Below are 20,498 nucleotides of genomic sequence, written 5' to 3' on the forward strand. Positions count from 1 at the left end.
ATGAAAGGAAACCTCGTCTACACTGTGTTAATCCATCCCCAACTAGGGTGAGCGCTGGTTACTGTACCAGGCCATACCAGGCCTATGCCAGCCCCAGGGGAATAAAAGTGAAGGAGGTGGATGTTACATGATTACTCTCCATTTCCACAAGTATCAGAAGCAGAAGCTTTATCCAAGGACTAGAGAGGGCGGAGGCAGGAGTGACTGCGGAGTGAGCGGGCCAGGGTGTTCCAGAGGGGAGGGCATTTGCGATGGACCCTAAAGGATGAACGTGAGTTTGGTTGTGAAAAGGAGAAATCCCAATAACAGACGTTCAGCCTTCTGTACCCTTGGGGAAGGTATATACTGCGCGGGCAAGACAGGTTGTGCAGGCGCAGGTGTGTACAGGGAAGTAGTGTGTAGGACTAGGAGTAGGTAAGAGGTGTGTTTGTATAGTAGGTGGTTACCAGAGGCTGGAGTATGTTCTAAGTTGTATAGTCTCTGGCTGTCACAGCTGCTTTAAAATGTTTTCCCATAGAAACCTAATTCCTTGAGCACATGAGAGGATTGAATTATTATTTTTTATGCCAGAAGAAGTGTATGATCATGCTGTAGAAAACGTAGAAAATAGAACAACTCAACTACAGCCTCACCTACACGCAGCCACCGTTTGCTCTTTGTTCTGTTTCCTTCCAGTCTCTGGTTGCGTATTAATGGCTTTTGTTAGACGCTGTCACACTATACACACAGTTCTATGCACAACTTCTTTTACTGATGATTTACCAGAAGGATTTGCCAGATTATACCTGTATGGTATTCCCTTCCCTCTGGAATGGATGTATCCAAGAGCATGTGCCATTTTTAAGCTATTTCCCTTTATCAAATACTTAGACTAGTTACTGTGATTAGAAATAATGTTGCTGTGGGCAGCCTGGGGGGCTCAGTGGTTGAGCACCTGCCTTTGGCCCAGGGCGTGACCCTGGAGTCCTGGGATCGAGTCCCACGTTGGGCTCCCTGCATGGAGCCTGCTTCTCCCTCTGCCTGTGTCTCTGCCTCTCTCTGTGTGTCTCTCATGAATAAAATCTTTAAAAAACAAAAGGAAAGAAATAATGCTGCAGTGACCATAGCTGAGTATATAATCATTTTGTTTTTAGAGTTTTTCCTTAAGTGATCACCCCAAATTAGAACTAGCATATCAAAGGGTATAAATATTTTTTACAGTTCTTGTTTCTGATTGCCAAGTTATTTTCCTATAAACGGATCATAGCAGTGTGAGAGAATGCCAGTTGTTTTATACCCTTCCCAACATGAACTACGGTGCAGTGAGCGGACCATTGGACAACACAGGTTGGAACTGTGCAGGTCTACTTGCACATGGATTTATTTTTCACTACAGTACTCTAAATGTATTTTTTTTCTTCCTTATGGTTTTCTTAATCACATTTTCTTTCTTCTAGCTCACTTTATTGTAAGAATACAGTCTATAAGACATACAACATAGGAAATAGGTGTTAATCAACCATTATTGGTAGGTCTTCTGGTCACCAGTAGGCTATTCATAGTTAAGATTGGGAGGAGTCAGAAGTTACAGGCAGATTTCTGACCATGCTGATGGTTTGGTGCTTCTAACTCCCGCATTGTTCAAGGGTCAATGGCAATTAACTTTTTTTTTTTTTTTTAAGATTTTATTTATTTATTCATGAGAGACACACAGGGAGGCAGAGACACAGGCGGAGGGAGAAGCAGGCTTCCTGTGGGGAGGTCGATATGGGACTCGATCCCAGGCTCAGGGTCATGACCTGAGCCAGAGGCAGATGCTCAACCACTGAGCCACCCAGGAGCCCCTTGAATTGACTTTTAAAAACTTAACAGCTTATATGGATGCCTTATTTAACTGTAATTTCTTTGGAAATCGTTGATGTTTTCTACACTACCCTGCAAAGGAAAATAGGGGCTTGTTCACAGAGTGCCTGTTCCTCCAAGTGTCCTCCTCTAAGTTTAATGTACTGGTGACACCATCGCTAGCTAGTACTCGGAACATGTCTGGAACATTTCGACAGGAATGTGATTCCCGGCCATTCCCTGAGGTATGCGTGAGCATCAGTCTCATTGAGTTATAGTCTCACCTTGTTTATGAACAAAGGGCAATCCTCAGCTTGATTACACACCTTGTTATTTAGGGGGACTCTGACTTTTCCAGAAATTAGGTTCAACCTCTGGGAAAGAAGATTTGTCTTCATTAAGAGTATACAAAAGGGGCAGCCCGGGTGGCTCAGTGGTTTAGCGCCGCCTTCAGCCCAGGGCCTGATCCTGGAGACCCAGGCTCGAGTCCCACGTGGGGCTCCCTGCATGGAGCCTGATTCTCCCTCTGCCTCTCTGCCTGTGTCTCTGCCTCTCCCCTCCCCCCTCTCTCTGTCACATGAATAAATAAAATCTTAAAAAAAAAAGTATACAAAGGAGTGAACCAAAGTCTCTGAAAGCAGTTTCAAAACAATACGTTAGTCCCTGGTTGACATGTTGGATCATATACATGTGAACTCCCTCCTTCTTTGCAAGGGTCGAGTCTTTTTCATGCTCGGGGAGTTGCTTTGGTTTTCAGTTTATGTGAAAGGATTGTCAGCTCCCACCCCTGCTTGTATTGTAGGGCCCTGTGTGTCCAGAGTACCTTCAGGTGTTTAACACATCTGTCAACCTCAAGAAGGAGGACCAGTGACCCTTAGCATAGTACTGGGCACCTGTCATTCTAACAGTTATAAATAGCCCACTCCCTGGCATCCTTGGGGAGTGCTGGTGAAGGAGGCAGTATTTAGGCCGCTTAGACTTTCTTTCATACTTATACTACATCACATTGTATTATATTCTCTTTAACATGTTCTTTTGGGGGAAAAAGGAGTGGTGGGACACTTGGGTGGCTCAGTTGGTTAAGCATCCAAGTCCTGGTTTCGGCCCAGGTCATGACCACATTCATGGGTTGGGGGATCAAGCCCCCAGTTGGGCTCTGAGCGCAATGGGGAGTCTGCTTGAGATTCTCTGCCTCTCCCCGTCCCCCCCACTTATGTGTGCACGCAGACATGCATGCACACATGCTCTCTCTCTCTCTCTCAAATAAGTACATCTTTAAAAAAACTTATTTCCCTTTTGTCTTCCAACTCCAACCCAGTTTATTAAATCAGAAAAAAATTAATCTTCATCCCCCATTTCTTTTTCATTTTTTTTTAAAGATTTTATCCATTTATTCATGAGAGACACACAGAGAGAGAGAGGCAGAGACACAGGCAGAGGGAGAAGCAGGCTCCATGCAGGGAGCCCAATGCAGGACTCGACTCTGGGTTTCTGGGACCACAATCTGAGCTGAAGGCAGACACTTAACACTGAGCCACCTAGGTGCCTCCCCCATTTCTTTTGTAATCCCCCAAGAATGACCATAATTACCTCAGACAAGAAGACTACATTCAAATTAAGGATAAGGAAATCTGTGTGTTTTGAAGGGAAAAAAATTTTTATTTTATTTTTTTTGCTTTGAAAGGAATAGACATTTTAAAAAAGAAATAAGTTCATGAACTTCTGCAGTCCTTGAGAGAACCCATAAGTCCCCCTCAGGTTTTCCATAATTCCCACGTTCCTTGTCATTGCTTTCTAAACTGCTTCTATCCATCATCGTAATCTAAGATGCAGAATAAACAAGACCCACAATCAAATATTTCCAATTTTATGTCTTGGTTTCATTTATTATTATCCAGATTTGGGGTTAGAGCACTGTCAATTAGGCATATTGATTGTATGAAAAAAATGCATCCTGACTTTCAGACCACCAACTTGAGAACCACAGACTAACCCGCAGATATGTTATTTTTGGCCCACATTGTATATTAAACATTATTATTTTTTAAGTGTATTTATTTAAGTCATCTCTACACCCAATGTCGGGCTCAAACCCACGACCCCAAGTTGAAGAGTTGCATGCTCTTCCAGCTGAGCCAGCCAGACACCCCTGTATATTAAACATTTTTTTTAAAGATTTATTTATTTATTCATGAGAGACATAGACTGAGAGAGAGAGAGAGGCAGAGACACAGGCAAAGAGAGAAGCAGGCTCCATGCAGGGAGCCTGATGTGGGACTCGATCCCGGATCCTGGGATCACGACCTGAACCGAAGGCAGGTGCCCAACCACTGAGCCACCCAGGCAACCCTATTAAGCATTTTTAAATTCATTACCAACACCTAATATTCAGAATATGTCACACAATAATCTGAGCTGCCTGCTTCTCTTCAAAAATTGGATCATCTGGCAACAGTAGGCCAGAATTTCCGTATCACACAATCACCCAGGGGAAGCTTCTTCCTTACTCCAAGCCTTGTTTTTCCAGTTTGCCACAAGCCTCCCATTCCCTGAAGTATTACAGCCTATTTTACCCACTTGCATTAGCCACTCTGGCCCTGAAGACATGAGTTTAAGACTTACGTTCTACAGTGTTCAATGTTGCATAGAAGTTGGCTAACTTGAGGAAACCCAGCACGGTCCTATGTTCTAATTAGATGTGGGATCAAGCTGAAATAAGATCAAACGTCCACCCTTCTCACCTTCCCCCATAGAAAGACCATGTGAACATTTGTAGTCTATCCCCAGCAGAGGGTTGGCTGCTAGACATCCTGAAGACCAGAAAGAATTGGATCCAGCAGAGGAGAAATAATACTTAGAATAATTCTTAGAGAGTAGGCCCTGCCTGGGACTCAGCTGGATTGGAGCCCTGGTTCTGGTCCCCAAATAGAGGGAGATCCTGGTAAACCATCCAAATGCAGTTTTGATTTGTAAAACAACAGGGCTGGACTAGGTAAGGCCGCCCCAAACCACTTTTGAGGGAGGTGAATAGTTGTCCGGAGGTTAAAGAGTAAGCAGGGTTCAATAAATTTCTCATCTACTTCAGGGGCTTGTCTTAAAAAGCCGTCGTGCGTTGTAAATCTCTGAGAGAAGAACTGACATGTAGTGTCCCCCAAGGCTATTTAATCACAGCATCACAGGATCCTTCATTCTTTGCTCTCTTGGCAAAATTCTCTCCTCGAGGTGCTGTTTTCTAGAACGTAGCTCGGGAGAAGGCGCTAGCAGTTTTCCTTTCAGCTCTACCGTTCTAATACTAAGTAGGGAAGCCAGAGATGTCAGAGAGGGGATCAGGTCACCGGACACTGCTAAAGAGATTGCAGATGGTGAGGATTTAGGGAGATGCTGTTGAAACCTGGATGCTCCAGCTCTTGCTCTGGGGGGCAGGTGGAACAGTAAAGTGGAGGGTAGAATGATAGCAAAAAAATAAGCCTAGAGTTAAGCAATTTTAGTGTCTCAGAAGCTTTCTGAGATCAATGGAACTTCTTTTTTCAACAGAGATGTAGGGAAAAAAAATCAATAGGCAGGGATCCCTGGGTGGCGCAGTGGTTTGGCGCTTGCCTTTGGCCCAGGGCGCGATCCTGGAGACCCGGGATCGAATCCCACATCCGGCTCCCGGTGCATGGAGCCTGCTTCTCCCTCTACCTATGTCTCTGCCTCTCTCTCTCTCTCTCTCTCTCTCTCTCTCTCTCTCTGTGACTATCATAAATAAATAAAAATTAAAAAAAAATTAAAAAAAAATCAATAGGCAGGTCCGCTGACCTGGGGGGTCTAGTTCAAACATTTCAGTAGCTGGATGACTGGCAGTTTCTCAGCTCACCTCTCTGGGCATCAGTTTCCCGAGTGTTCAAAGAAGAGAGACTATATAGGTAGGCCCTTTTAGGTTTTAAATTTGTACTTTTATTTGCATCTCATTTAAGATAGTAAGGATTGAGTCCTTCAGAAAGGGATTGGTGAGGAAAGATGTACGAGCAAAAGAGGGCTGAGACCTAGATTATAGAGAATTAGGTCACGAGAGGTATGTTACAAGCTCCTGGAGGATAAATCTTTAATGGGACTCTGTGAAACTGTGGGTTCCAGCTACTGGGATTTCCCTATAACATTGCACACGGACTAGAAGGTATTTGGTTGGTTTCTTAGGGTAACATGGCTTAATTTCCCACTCAAAGCCCGCAGACATCTCAACTGAATTATCATTAACTGCTCTAACAAGTTGATTTAATGGATTAGCTTCCCCAGATGTATAGGTTTTTTGGTTAATAAGAGTACCTGGGTATTGCACCCTGCTGAACAGTTTCCAATTTTGTGTGTAGTCTTGTGATATTTTCTAGATTTGACTTTCTTGGGTGTTTACTGAGGGGAAATAAGTTTTAGTAATTTGAAGATTGCAAGACACAGTAGTACATGTCTCGGTAAAGAGTCTCGGATGTATGGGAAGCATTTCATTTTCAAGCGTGAAACGTATACTTTTAAGCGTGATTCCGCACACTCATTCATCCCACAAGTGTTTGTTGCACACACGCTCTCTGCCAGCCAGTGTACTGAGTGCGGAGGATGAAACTGTGAACAAATGCATCATTATTATCCTTATGACCTGTGCGGCTGTGTATCGAGCTTCCAACAAAGACCTTTTGCCTGTGCAAACGTTAACTCCCTCATTCGTTTTTAATGATTCTATTCATTTTAAGTTCAAAGAATGATAAAATGGTAACTTTCAGCAAAGTTTTACCAGAAAGAAAATATGCTCACTCACCTTATTTGTCTACTGTGCTGCATGAGAGGAGGAAAATATTTGCTCAGACTAGATTTTATTAACATCACAGTGGTAAATAACCTTACAGTTCTTCATAAATTGCTGGGTCACGCACAATTCAGAACCCACAAAGGAACTCACTGCCTTTATATGAAATATATTCTTCCCCAAAATCCTTAACTTCTGTACCATCTTATATTTACATAGGAAGATGATGAAGGCACAACTAATGCGAACACACTTACACCTTTTCTACTTCTGAGCTGGAGGCCGGGGCACACTCCTGGATTTGGTGGTTTTCCTGACCCCGTTAACAATAGTGCCCTGATGGCCAACACAGGCCTCCTCTCTCCTGAAGGGTGAAGGTGATGGTCTCTGGGTTGCAAACAAGAGCAGTTTTCTTGAGTCCGTGCTTTCTCTGCATTAGGAAATTTCAGGGCTAAAAGAGCTGAAAAATTGAGCATTGAGGAAATGTTCAGTTTGGGCTTGGGTGTTCCATGTGTAGTGTGATAGCACAGTGGCTTCAAAATGAAATTCTTCACTTCCTACCTACGTGACAACTTTTATAAGCCCCAATTTTCTTTTTTCCTTTTTTTTTTTTTTAAAGATTGTATTTATTTATTTGAGAGAGAGAGAGAGAGCACAAGCAGAGAGGAGGGGCTGAGGGAGAGGGAGAAGCAGACCCACCCAGCAGGGACCCAGATGCAGGAGGCCCCCCCACATCGGTGGACCCCAGGGCCCTGGGACCCGGGCACCATTACCCAAGCAGAAGGGAGACACCCAACCGATTGAGCCACCCAGGAGCCCCTATAAGCCCCAATTTTCAATCCTCATAGAGGAGATCACGAAAAACACAGTCTCAAGTTTAACTCCTCTTTAACACCTTTGGGTATTAAGCCCCAATTTTCAATCCTCATAGAGGAGATCACGAAAAACACAGTCTCAAGTTTAACTCCTCTTTAACACCTTTGGGTATATTGTGTTCAAAATGAAAACCAAATTTGAAACTAAGGGGCTGGCCAGGATCTGATTGCTTGTGTTTAGTATAATTCAGCAGTGTCAGAATAAGGTCACCTTGTTATTTTACTATTATATTTATTGTTCATATCACATTGTTATATTGTTTATTGTTATTTTAAAGTCCAACAATCTTTTTAAATATTTCCGTGGGCTTTTTTTTTTTTTTCATGTTCTTTGTCCTTTTCAGTTTCTGCCCTCTCTTTGCCGGGTCTTGAGACCCTGCAGGGCAGGACCCGCCCCCTCAGCTCTGCCTCCTCTCCTCCCCGTGGGGCCCCTGCGCCCCGGCCTCGGCGCCTGCCCCCCCGCCCCCCACCCCTGCCCCTGCGCCCCTGACCCCCGCGCATCTGCCCCCTGGCTCCACCCCCTGCCCCTGCGCCCGGGGCCCCCCTCCCTCCCCCGCACCTGCCCCCTGGCTCCACCCACTGCTCCCCGGCCCTTCTCCCTCCCCCCCCCCCCCCCCCCCGCCCCCTCCCCCCCCCACCCCTGGTACCTGCCACCTGGCTCCAGCCCCTGCCTCTGCGCCCCAGCCCCTGCGCCCCGGCCCCTGGACCCCCCGTCCCGGCACCAGCCCCTGCGCCCCGGCCCTCTGCCCCAGGACCCTGCCCCTGCCCCCTGCACCCCGGCCCCTGGGCGCCCCCTCCCCTCCCCCGCACCTGCCCCTGGAACCACCCCCTGCGCCCCGGTCCCCCCCCACCCGCATCTGCCCCTGCTCACCCCCCCCAGCCCCCTGCACCCCCGCCCCTGGGCGCCCCTCCCCCCGCCCCCTGGAACCACCCCCTGCGCCCCAGTCCCCCAGCATCTGCCCCCTGCTCACCCCCCAGCCCCCTGCACCCCCGCCCCTGGGCGCCCCTCCCCCCGCCCCCTGGAACCACCCCCTGCGCCCCAGTCCCCCAGCATCTGCCCCCTGCTCACCCCCCCAGCCCCCTGCAGCCCCGGCCCTGGGCGCCCCTCCCCCCCCCCGCCCCTGCCCCCTAGAACCACCCCCTGTGCCCTGGCCCCTGCCCCCGCCGGCCCCCTTGCCCCGGGGCCGCCCTCCCCCCTCCCTGCTGCCCCCCCTCGGGGCACCTGCTCCCCTGGGTGCCCGCGCTCGCCCAGGGCTGCGGTGGGTTCCTGCTCCCAGGGTTTGGGGGGCCCAGGGGCCCAGCCCCAAGGTGTCTGGGCGGAGCCCGTCGGTTCTCCGGGAGCAGGGGCGGGGCGGGGCGGGGCGGGGACTAAACAGAGCAGGTGTCGGGACCGATAAGTGGGAATTCGGAGCGGATCATTCGGAGGGCGCCGGCGGCTCCTAAAGGCCTTTGCGCGGCCTCCCTAAGCCCTGCAAGCCCTGCACTTGGCCACGTGCCCCCACACCTGCTCAGCTATTACCTACAAAGACAAGAAGACGGTCTAGGGGCACCTGGCGGGCTCAGTCAGGACCAACCCTGGTCTCAGGGTTGTGGGTTCAAGTCCTGCTTCGGGTGTCGAGCTGACATTAAAAAAGCAAACAAACAAAACTTGTTTAATGAAATACTGTTTCATACTTTGAACTAGACCAGTATTTCTCAACTTTAAGGCGAAAAAGAGCCCCCTGGCGAGCTTCCTAAGTCCCACCCCCAGAGATACCAATTCCACAGAGTTGGAGCCCAAGAATTTACATTCTGATGCTGCCGGTCTGTGGACCACCCTTGGAATAGCCTCGGTTTAGACAACTTGTAGGATTGCTCAATGTGATAACAGAGATAAGGGATATAACTAGTTCTTAACAACCTTCCCCAAACAGGTGGATTTTTAAAATGAACAATTTGCTAAGCTATTGGTGACCCAAAGGCCTTTTGTCTCTTCAGCTGGGAGCGACCTCTGTCAGTGGAGCTATACTTCGCCTTCCCTGCGGATAGGAGGGGGTGGGGAACAGATGTTCTTAAAAAGTACCATAAAGACCAAATGCACAATCATCAAATTAAGGCTATTTCAGTACCTCAAAATGCAGTGCCAACCCCATTCTTCTTAGGGCCACGGAACAGGAGCCCATCCCAGCTTTCCAATACGCCTTGCTCTTCTGTACCTTTGTGTGTTACCCTATTGCTCCGCTGTTGGAATGCCCTTCGCCCCCTTTTCTCCTGTGCCTCTTAGAGACACAGCTCTAATGTCACCAATGCCGTGAACACCTTAAAAGCTCCTCTGGGTAGAAAGTGTTAAACTTCTCTTCCCTGCGTATGTATCCCTGGTATTGGTCACACTATTGCCTTGCACTGTGTGTATCCACCTGATACGGTGTCCGCTTCTTAAGGATGGAACCTGTCCTGTACTCCCCCTTATCGCTCTACTAGTCTTGGCGTCTGGCACACAATACACATTCAGATGTTTGTTGAACAAGTGGATGAAAAATAGACCCATACCCTTTTCCATGTAGTGGGATGCCTAACCTGCAGATTCACCCCAGGAGGGCAATATAGTTATCTGGTGTATAGACAATTTTTATTTAAGCTTAAGATATTAGCTGTTGAGCACATTAGATTGTTCGTGGTAATTGTGGATCTTGACTAAATGTAAGGAGTACATTTTTTAAAAGATTTTATTTATTTATTCATGAGAGACACAGAGACAGAGAGAGAGAGAGGCAGAGACACAGGCAGAGGGAGAAGCAGGCTCCATGCAGGGAGCCCGACGTGGGACTCGATCCGGGGACTCCAGGGTCACGCCCTGGGCCGAAGGGAGGCCCTAAACCGCTGAGCCACCCAGGGATCCCCAAGGAGTACATTTTTTATTCTGTTTCCTGAGTCTGTTAAAATGAGAAGCCTCTCCTGGGGCAGAGGTAAAAACCTTCATTTTTAGGGACTCCGGATTCCATCACCATGGCCTGTGCCTTCCTTCTTGAGCCTCTGGGACCGATGCGCCAAGGAATGGCGAAACTACATGAACTTGAAACTGCCGGCTATAGAAATTCCGGTTGCACTGAAGCTTTTGTACTATTAGTTTTCTTAGGCACCGTTTAAGTTGGCAAACTGGTCCTGCGAACCAGCCTAGCAGATCTGCTGGCAAACATGCGTCTGGCAGAGTGGAGTTTGGGATGCATTTCATGACCTACTTCCCTTCTCCACGCTGATTTTAAACCTTTCACTCTTAGGTGTTCAAAACCTGTGTGACGGGAGAGGCTCTGCTGATTCAAATAATGGTTCGGTCAGTGATTTTCATCTGAGCTCTGAGGATTGACATGAGCGTGACGGGTCGGTCGATTGGGCTTTTGGCTTCCAGTACTCGCTTTGTCACTTTGAGCTTTATGATCCTGGACAAGGCATTTAACTTCTTTAAGCCTCAAATGAGCATAAAATGCATGTAATACCTGCTCTTCCTATTTCACAGGCCCTTGTTGAGAGTCAAACTGGTGAAAGTTCACACGGAAAGCACTGTACAAAAGAGTCCTATGATTTTTTATAATTTATTACATGTTTCATATAGCATGCATTGATTAATTATAATCACATTCTGAATGTACTCAGAGGGGTCTTGTTCTAATCATCATCTGAATCTAGCCCTTCAGACATCTGTAAAAATCATTTGCTTTTTATTTTTTGGATTTATGTGCCAGTTAAGAAACAGTTTTCAAAGGTCACATCTAATCTGCTGCTTCCCACACTCTACATAAAGCAGATAACCCCAACTTCTGGATTATCGTAGTCCAGGCAGGGGGCGTGAGTGGGCAAGCTCTGAATTGTCATATAGCGGAAGGGAGTCCGGGAGGTTTTGTTGTGAAGTTTAATTCTTTTGTGCTGTCTTTAGTCAGCTGCTATTTGGAACGCTCAGATGAAAACAAATGCTTCTTGTCCTGGCAGTCAAGGGAGGCTTTTAGCAGCTCGACGAGCCTCACGAAGGACATTTGTTTATGACCAGCTGTACGTGGGGCACCGGAAAATAACATTTGATCCCCAAGACTCAGACCTCGTCCGTCCCAAGGAGATCACAATTACTTATTGCTTCATAGATAACAGAAATGTAAATAAAAAAAGAACTCCCAAGTAATTTTTTAAAGTCTCGTATCAACTGTCCTGGGTGTGTGTATGGAGAAGAGTGAGCTGGGAACAGGACCCAGAAAGAGGTTCCCAGAGAGAAAAAGATGCTGGTGAGGAAGAGCTGGAGGAAAGGGGGAGATGGAGGGCGCCTCTTTGAGCCAAGTGGTCAAGGCTGGGCTGTGCTGGAGCAGCTGATCCTGGGCGAGTCACGTATCTTCTCCTTTCCAGGGCTGAGCTTCCCTTTGTAGAATGTGGGAGGCTAAATGTTCATTCCAGGTATAAAATCTTCCAGTTTTATGATACAGGTTGGAAACTACATGGACTCCTGAGTGTCAGTTGAGGGTGATGGTTAAGAGTTCTGGAAGCAGAATGTTTGGTTCACACCCAGCCCACCACGTCTTCCTGTGTGACCTTGGGTGATTCCCTGGACCGCGCTTGTTCTGAGACTCCCCCAAACACTGAGAACAGTGACTGGCAGAGAGCAAGTATCGGCACATAGGAGCCACCATGCCCCTTGCTGTCCCCTGATAGAACGCAGGCGGCGTTTGGAGCTAAGCCAGCACCTTGGCAATGTCGAGCTACTTGTCTTCTGGGTCATAGTAAAAAAATAAAAAGTTTTAGCAACTGGAGAGAGATGAGCCTGTCCTTGCGCTCCCCCAGATTGAATTGCAACTGTGCAAGTGGAGAACAAAGTGAAGGTCATCCCGCAGTTCTAGGTTACCTTTGCTGATCCTCAGGTCTGCTTTGTAGCTTGTCCTGAAATCCTTGGATATGTGGCTAAACCAATCTGAAATTTTGTAATAGAGCAATCGCATCAGAGGATCCTACTCTCACATAATTATATTTGTGTTTCACAGGTTGCCATAATAATTCTCTCGGGTACTTTACTCTATGGAGAGAGTGCGACTGTGCCCCAACCTGAACTTTTTTTTTTTTTTTAATTCATGAGAGACACAGAGAAAGAGAAATACAGAGAGAGAGAGAGAAAGAGAGAGACAGAGCCACAGGTAGAGGGAGAAGCAGGCTCCCTGCAGGGAGCCCGATGCGGGACTCGATCCCAGGACCCCGGGGTCACACCCTGGGCTGAAGGCAGACGCTCAACCGCTGAGCCACCAGGTGTCCCCAAACTGAACCCTTTTGATCTGTGCTTACTCTCAGAGTGTGAGACCAAAGATTTTTTTTTTTTTTTACAAAGATAATAGTAAGGAAATAAGAGGAAGGACAGGTGTTGGAAGGATCCCTAACCAGATGGGGATCTGCCAAAGGCCTGAGCAAAGCTTCTGTCAATTCAGGACCTCGGGAAAGAGAGAGAGAACAATTAGTGTGGATTTACCCCTCATGTGCAGTTTTTCCCTCTTTTATCTGAGAAACTGGGGCCCAGAGAACTTAGGAAGCTTGCGTAGGTCATGTAGCTAATAAATGATAGAGCCAGAACTTGTCTCTCTGCAAAGTCTGTGCTCTTTCTTCTCAATGATTTTTCCTTACCCTTTCTGTCCTTGGTAACAAATTTCAAGGCAGGGATAATGAAAGCTGATTTTTCACAGCTTTTTCTTCTGAGGAAGCCTCGAAGATGGGGTTGGTATCAGTTAAAGAGCTCTGCTACCTTGATGTCGTGTATCACTCGGTTTAGGAACATGCAGCTGGTGACTTAGCCTGGCTCTTCCCAGCTAATGTAGCAAGACTCCATTATATGGCAGACGAAAATGCTATGAGGGCATAAAAAGAGGTAACATTATGAGCACTTACATTCTAAATTTTATGCCAGGTATCCTTTAAAAAGCGCTATAAAGTAGATATTATGATCTCTCCAATTTTATGGGTAAAGAAACTGAGTCAGGCAGAGGTGAATTGCTCAGAATCACCCAATTAGTAAGTGTCGGAACTAGGATTGAGCCTTGGCCAGCTGACCTCATAGTCCACACCATAAAACACTATCTGCTATGCTCTGAATGAGTAAGGAAAGAGGAGGGGTGACGTAGTGGAGTGACGTAGAGGTAGTGGAGTGCTGTCCATGGGATGGGAGGGGCAGGAAGTGGGGAGACCCTGATTTAAGCTATTGTTGATTTCTATTATGTAAATGTTCCCATCACGGCCAATTTCAGGCTACTGACCTGATGTCAACTGATTTGTAAGTTCAGGCCTGGTACAGAACATCAGCGAAGGGCATTGCCTAAGAGAGTAGCGGATAAAAATAAAGTTACGCAACTTATGCTCAAATACACTTGACTCCAGAGAACTAGAAAATACAAGGGGGTGGGGGGTGGTGAGAAATGCGGTTGGCACATACAGCGGGATCAGAGCATACCAAGTTTAGACTTTTCTCTGTAGGAAACTAGAAGTTAGTTGGCATTTTTATTTATTTATTTATTTTTATTTATTTATTTTTAGTTGGCATTTTTAAACAGCCAGGTAAAGTGATTGACTTTTCAAGGTAAGCTCTCTAACAGCAGTATACAGCAGGTAATAAAAAAGGGGGTTATCTAGAATTCAAGTTAGGCAAATACGGGAAATAATGAGCATGTAATGAAGGCAGCAGTGTGAACTGGGGTAGAGGCTAGAGGTAGAGCAACATTTTGAGTAGAAAATGTTGGCAGATGGAATTGCCATGAATTGATGATTGGATATCATGTGAGAGAAGAGAGAAGCTGAAGAAGATATCAAGGTCTCCAGCGTGGAAGCTAGATTTGTGGTTAGATTATTAATGGAGAATTTAATTGAGTTGCTGAGTTGGAAGTGGAGAAGGGCGAGTAGAACATGTTGATTTTGAAGAGCTTATAGGCTAGATCCTGGAGATGATTGGAAATACGGACTTGGAGCTGAAGAATGATAGATCCGGGACTGGAGATAGAAATTTAGAAGTCATTAGCGTATGGATAGAGGTCAGGGCCATCTAATTTAATATGCTGCTGCTAAGCACGTCCCGATGCTGGACATTGAGCCAAAATAGTTACATCGACCTGCTTAGGGAAAACAGGAATTATAAAGCTGAATAAAATAAAGAATGGAACCTTGGAGAACATTGTCACTTCAAGGCCCAGTGGACGGGAGGGGAAGAAACAGTCAGTAAAAGAACCCAAAGGAGATAATGAATTAGTGTGGCAAGAGAGACAAGACAAGATAGTAGGGAAATGAAAGGGGAAGAGAGTTTCAAGGAAGAGCAAATTATTGTTAAATGCCCACAGAGAGGCCAAGTAGGTCATTGGTGTTGTCAGGGGCGGGGGGGCGGGGGGTCACTGGTGAACCTAATAAGGTCAGTTTGTCAGAGATATGGGGCTGAGAGCCACGTTGTAATGAGTTGCCTTCAAAGGGTGCAGGCTTTGAAAGCGCCCGTGTTCTTTAGGGTAAAGACAGCTGATCTCAACAGAAGTCACCTTCTAGAGACGCATCTCAGCTTCCTTCCCTGCCTACAGTGAGCTCACCTGCTACGGCCTCCCCAAGTCCAGCCCTCCCATCTTTCCCAGAGCCTTTCTTCCTCCGCCAGGGTCTCAAATCACGTGGCATTTCTTTTCTCCTGTGTCACTTTTGTCTCCCCTCGTACACGGGCGCTTTCCCTACATTCAGGCTCAAGTCTCTCTCATCTAAAGCAAAACAAAATGGGTTTTCTTGACTCTCCCTCAGCCTGGTGTCCCACAGCTTTCCTAACCTCTACAGTGAGAGGTCTCTCTACCTTCACTATCTCGATTTCTTCACTTTGACTCACTTTGCAAACCATTGCAGTCTGGCTCCCAGTCCCATATGTCTTACTAAACTGGCCTTAATAGGTTCACCAGTGATCCCACGACCACACTGCCAACACTCATGAGCTAGTTGGCCTCTCTATAGGCATTCAGCAACTTGCTCTTTCTTGAAACTTTCTTCCCCCTTAACTTCCCCAGTCTCTTGTTTATTTTTTGTTTGTTTGTTTGTTTGTTTGTTTTGCCATGCTAATAATTCATTCTTCTTCTTTTTAGAGGAGGGAGGGTGGAGAGATCTTTTAAAGATTGGTTCTGTCTCTCCTGCCCACTCTCCGCTTGCAGTGATGGTGTACCCAAGGTTTCAGCTTTTATTTTATTCAGCTTTACGATTCCTGTTTTCCTAAGCAAACTGACTTTCCCTCTCTGGCAGACTTTACTGTGCGGCCCAGAGCCTTCTAGAATGTTACTTAGACAGCCCCGTCCTCTCATCAGAGTCGGATTGAGATGGAGATCCAGCCCTCAGCAAGGGAAGGAATATTTTCATCCTTGTAATCTAGATGGGAATAGGAAAGAAGTCTTTGATGCCTTTCCACCTCTTGGCATCACTTTGGAAGCAAAGCGTGGGTGGTGGGCACAAGACTGAAGTGTGGGACACCTGCCCCACAACCACGAGTATCCACTTGCCTTTTCTCACCCTCCTCTCCCTCTCCAGCCACCTGGGCATTCACTAACACTTAACCCCAGCCGACACTGTGTCCAGGCAGCCTCTTTGGACAGCCTCTGTCTCCTCTTCTAGGCTGGGCCCCACACCTTTGCACTTTAAGGTACCATATCTCTGCTCTTGGAGGTTCTGCATCCATCATAATCATCTGTTGTGAACATCTAGCATGTTCTTATGCTTGTGTGTTGCTTGGGTTATTAAAAATTACTTCTGACTTCTTCCTCCAGGCCCGACCTTATTGGATCTCTGACTATACATTTGCTGTCTGCGTTTTTCGACCCATCTACCTATTGACTTTATTTTTTTTCAAAGGTTTTTATTCATTTATTCATGAGAGACACAGAGAGGGAGAGGCAGAGACACAGGCAGAGGGAGAAGCAGACTCCATACAGGGAGCCTGATGTGGGACTTGATCCCAGGACTCCAGGATCACACCCTGAGCCAAAGGCAGACACTAAACCGCTGAGCCACCCAGGGATCCCTACCTCTTGATTTTAAATGGAATAATTCTGAAATGAAACTTATCTTACCTTCCCTGACCATTCTGCCTATATTGTCTGTTTCTCATACCCCAAGTGAAGACCTTCTGATATCTCTGAATTCTTTCTCCAGGTACCCCACCCGACTGCCCACCTGATCCCATCCCTCCATTCTGTGAGCAGTTGCCAAGGCCCATCGACTCTGCCTCAGTGATCTCTGTATTCTCCTGGGGCCGACCTTCATTTTTCTCTCCTTTGGGCAACTGCCAAATTCTTATAGTTGTTACCCCTGCCTCCAGTCTCTCCTCTCACCAATCTGTCACATATACCACAGGTGAAATCCTTCCCAAAGTATAGTCTCATTAAAAAAAAAAAAAAAATCCCAAGAATTTTTGCTGCTTCACCGTTGACAACGAGGGGCTACACTTAAGAGGATTAATCTGCCGCTATCTTTCCAGCTGTACCTTCAGTCAGATAGGGTTATCCCTACATCAGAACTTGTAGCTGTTGGTCCTCAGTCCAGATATGGCCTGCAGACGTGTGTTGTTTTGTCTGCAAATTAAAAATAAAAACAAAATTAATCTGAATCAGGGCTTTAAAATCAGAGGAGTAAAAAATAAAATAAAATAAAATAAAATCAGAGGTGTTAGAGTCTTAGAGAAAGTGCAGAGAACTGTGAAAGCTTAAGGAGAGATGGAAATTTGAGGGAAAGGGAGGGATTCAGACAAGATTTAAATTCTTAACTACTCACCCACCTTTGCCTTCTTATAACGTGTAGCAGAGTGTTTACATATAGTAGGTGCCTAATTAATACTTTTTGAATTATAGTTATCTGCCCTTTGGTAGCTTCTTGCCACAGACATTGTGGGTTTTTTGTAGAACAACATTTCTGCATTAGTGAATCACATGTGATCCCTACAGTGGACCTAAGTGTGAGTCATATAATTTGTGTGGCAATAAGAAAAAGTCTGCGTTTAAAAATACACTCAAACTCTATAATGTTTGAAAAATATGACCGTAATTTTCATGCAGATATTCCACAATTTTTTTTTTCCCTGTAATAGGTGCTCAATAGAGCAGAATCTGGGTAGGAGAATTTGAAAGCTCTTTGACAAGGTAAAATGGCTGTCACTGGTAAAATTGGAGAATCATTTTGAAAATGTGAAGTGAAGCAGGTAGTCAGTTACAATAGATGTTTTAAGTATTTTAATGTGGTTGGTTCATGTTGAAATTTGAGCACAGGCTGTTACTGATGCATCCGTATCACTGTACTATGGCTTTCCCCTCCCCCTGGGACACGAGCATGCAAATGAACCTTTTAAAAGATAATTCTTTTACATCTCTTTAATCCGTAGTAATTCCAGAACTTGGGAATCAGTGTGGTCCTGATAACAAATGTACGTAACGGGGAAAATGATCGTCTCAGCTTCCCTGGAAACCCTGGACAATCTGACCCTGGGCTCACCTGTCTTCATTCAGTGATCTACTGGATCAGGGTTATTAGTAATAATAACCAACTCGTAGAAGGCTTAGTATGTGCCAGGTGCTGTTCTAGGTGTTTTTACCTTTTTTAAGCTTCACAAGAATGTGTTGAAGTCGTTAGTATCATGATTTCTGTTTTGTAGATGAGAAATCAAGACACAGAGAGGTTTAGTAACTTGCCCAAGATCCCACCACTGGTAAGTGGGGCGGCCGGGCTTTTCACTCAGGCAGTCCAGGTCTGGAGTCTGTGCTCCTGACGTTGGCGCTGGGCATGCCTCTCAGATGGAGCCTTTTACGCCCGTCCGCCCCCGGCCTTCACTTCCCTTACGTACCAGCTCTTCCTGCAGGTTTCTGAATTACAGCACTTGCCCAACACTTTGACAGCTTGGTTTCCAACCCTTTTCTTTGCTGCTCATGCTTCGTCTTCCATTAAGCCACAGTTTAGGCTACTGGAAGCCTTACTGGATTTCATCCCAGGAAGAACAGATAGAAGTAATTTCTTCCTTCTCTGAGCTCATGCAACCTTTTATCTAGATCTCCCTTGCTGCTTATATTGCTTGGCTAACTCACATCAGCTATTCATTTACAAGTCTTGGTTCTCCTCTATTTTCCAAAGCTCCAGAACATTGTCTCTGCCTCCCGAGTAGGCTTCCCTGCCCACAGAATCGATTTCATAATTCCCCTGTTGAATGAGTGAACAGAAAACAACCCCATTCACAAACATAACAACTTACTTCTCTATTGCTCTCTTCCTTTGATTCTTGCTTGTCCTTTGATCTTTGGTCATCATACCTGGGAAGGGAGCCAGCGGCCCATCTATTTTGTTGTGTCTGGTCCTACTCTGATGTAATACCCTTTGTCCCTTCCACCTCCTCAAGCAGAATTTCTCCCCTAGATCCTGGAGTGGTTATGGGGGCAAGCTTTGAAGATCCATATCACTGCCCTAGAGTATTTCAGCTGGCCAATAATTGGTCAGTTCTCAACCTGTGGGGCCCTTAAAACTTGGCCTGCTTCTTTGTGCTGCTGGAATTTTCCAGTTACTTCTAAAGAGGTTTCAGGAAACTTTGTTAATTCGAGAATGTTTTTTTGAGGTGGATCTAAATCCCACTTCACAAACTTAAGGGTGCAAGAAATAAAACCTCATCTATATTTTGACTATGCATTTTTAAGAGAGAACTTGGGTCCGATAATTGAAGTATTCCCCCTAATTTCTGCTTACTTTTAGGTTTTAGGGGGGTCTTATGCAATGTTGAGGCATAATGAGTGGGGGAGGCCATCTGGGTACCCATCCTTAGCTCACATCGTTGTTCCATGTGGTCTTTGGTGTTTGAGTTCTATACATTTCCCCTGGAATATCCTTTGTTCTAATTTATAAGAGCCCTTCAGATTCATTAATGCCCTCTTCTATTCCCTTGGACCCTTGAGAGCATATAATGGGCCGAGGCTAATGGAAAGGTAGTCTCACGTCCATCCGCAAGACACTCGTGCAGCCCTCGCCACATTTATGCCTTCGTTGGAATATGGAATCATTCAGCTGCTTCTGCACCAGTGGAAGCCTGAGGAACTCTCAGAGGCCATTTGTGACCCCATCTTCTTAGATACACCTTGCAGCCAATCTTCCCTAAGGTCTTTACCTCCTTCCAAGGTTCTGTCTGGGCATGGGGCCTATATCTCCTGCTCTCAGACTCCACAGACATATCTGGGGGTTGCTGTGTCTCAGGGTTCTCTTTTGATTGGATTTCAGATCTCAAGTCCTACGTTCCTCATTTCACCTCCAACACTTTCTCCTCCCATCTCCCACTACTTAGTTTGGAGAATCATTTTCTATTCTAGGAGACTTCTTATTCATCATGAGATCTTCCAAAATCAATATCTATTTTTAAAACTCTCCAAAGGATACATAGGCTTCGAAAGTCAAAAGCATGAAGGCAATCCTGTTTCTTTGCTCTTTGTTCTCATATCCCATCCCTTAGGTAACAACTACAGAAAGCTTGAGATTGGAGGGGTGCAGTGAGAAGAGCTAAGGGAAACAGTAGATATCAGAGAAAAAAAGTTAGATAATAGTTACAATTTTATCGTGCCATGTGATATCACATGCAAATGTCGGCCCATCCTACATAAGACTACCCTACCCTAGCACTGTGGGCACTCACACAGTGATAACGACCATTAACAATAAAAATTGTAAGAAGGTTGGTGACAGATTCATGCTTGAGTGTGTCACCACTTTCACATTTTGAAATAATCTGGGTATTTTCTGCAGGACAATTATTTTTCATTCTCGAATTTAGCAACACAATTCCAAACATTAGCATGACTGTATTTTAGCACCTCTTGGACCCTTCCTTACTCTTATTCACTTATCTGTTTTTCCCATATGAACTGTCTCTTCTTGAATGAGCACTTCTGCTCCCACGCCACCCTGGCAGTATTGTGAACAATGCAGATAGCTGTTCAGAAATTCTGTTAGTGCGAATGATCATAATTTAACAGGGCAGAGGTATTTGGGGAACGGCATGGACGAGTTGA

At 45.9% G+C, this 20,498-nt stretch overlaps 1 protein-coding gene and 1 long non-coding RNA gene across 2 annotated transcripts in view; one reads left to right on the plus strand and one right to left on the minus strand.

Moving 5' to 3' along the window:
- Positions 1-250: 250 nt before the first annotated feature.
- The window catches only part of NCEH1 (neutral cholesterol ester hydrolase 1), a 41,981-nt gene continuing 21,733 nt past the window's right edge, over positions 251-20,498 (plus strand). Inside the window, exon 1 of the mRNA XM_041731719.1 lies at positions 251-271. Within this exon, the coding sequence (XP_041587653.1) occupies positions 266-271 (6 nt within the window). The 5' untranslated portion in view covers positions 251-265. The remainder of the gene's footprint in view (positions 272-20,498) is intronic.
- Positions 12,632-18,603, minus strand: LOC121477433. Its single transcript, XR_005984229.1, has 4 exons — positions 18,302-18,603; positions 16,952-17,039; positions 13,725-13,783; positions 12,632-13,319 (listed from the first exon to the last, which is right to left on the minus strand). It is a non-coding gene; the product is annotated as an uncharacterized LOC121477433 (long non-coding RNA).

The sequence above is a fragment of the Vulpes lagopus genome, chromosome 17 (assembly GCF_018345385.1).
Source record: "Vulpes lagopus strain Blue_001 chromosome 17, ASM1834538v1, whole genome shotgun sequence".
In the NCBI taxonomy this organism is placed as follows: Eukaryota; Metazoa; Chordata; class Mammalia; order Carnivora; family Canidae; genus Vulpes; species Vulpes lagopus.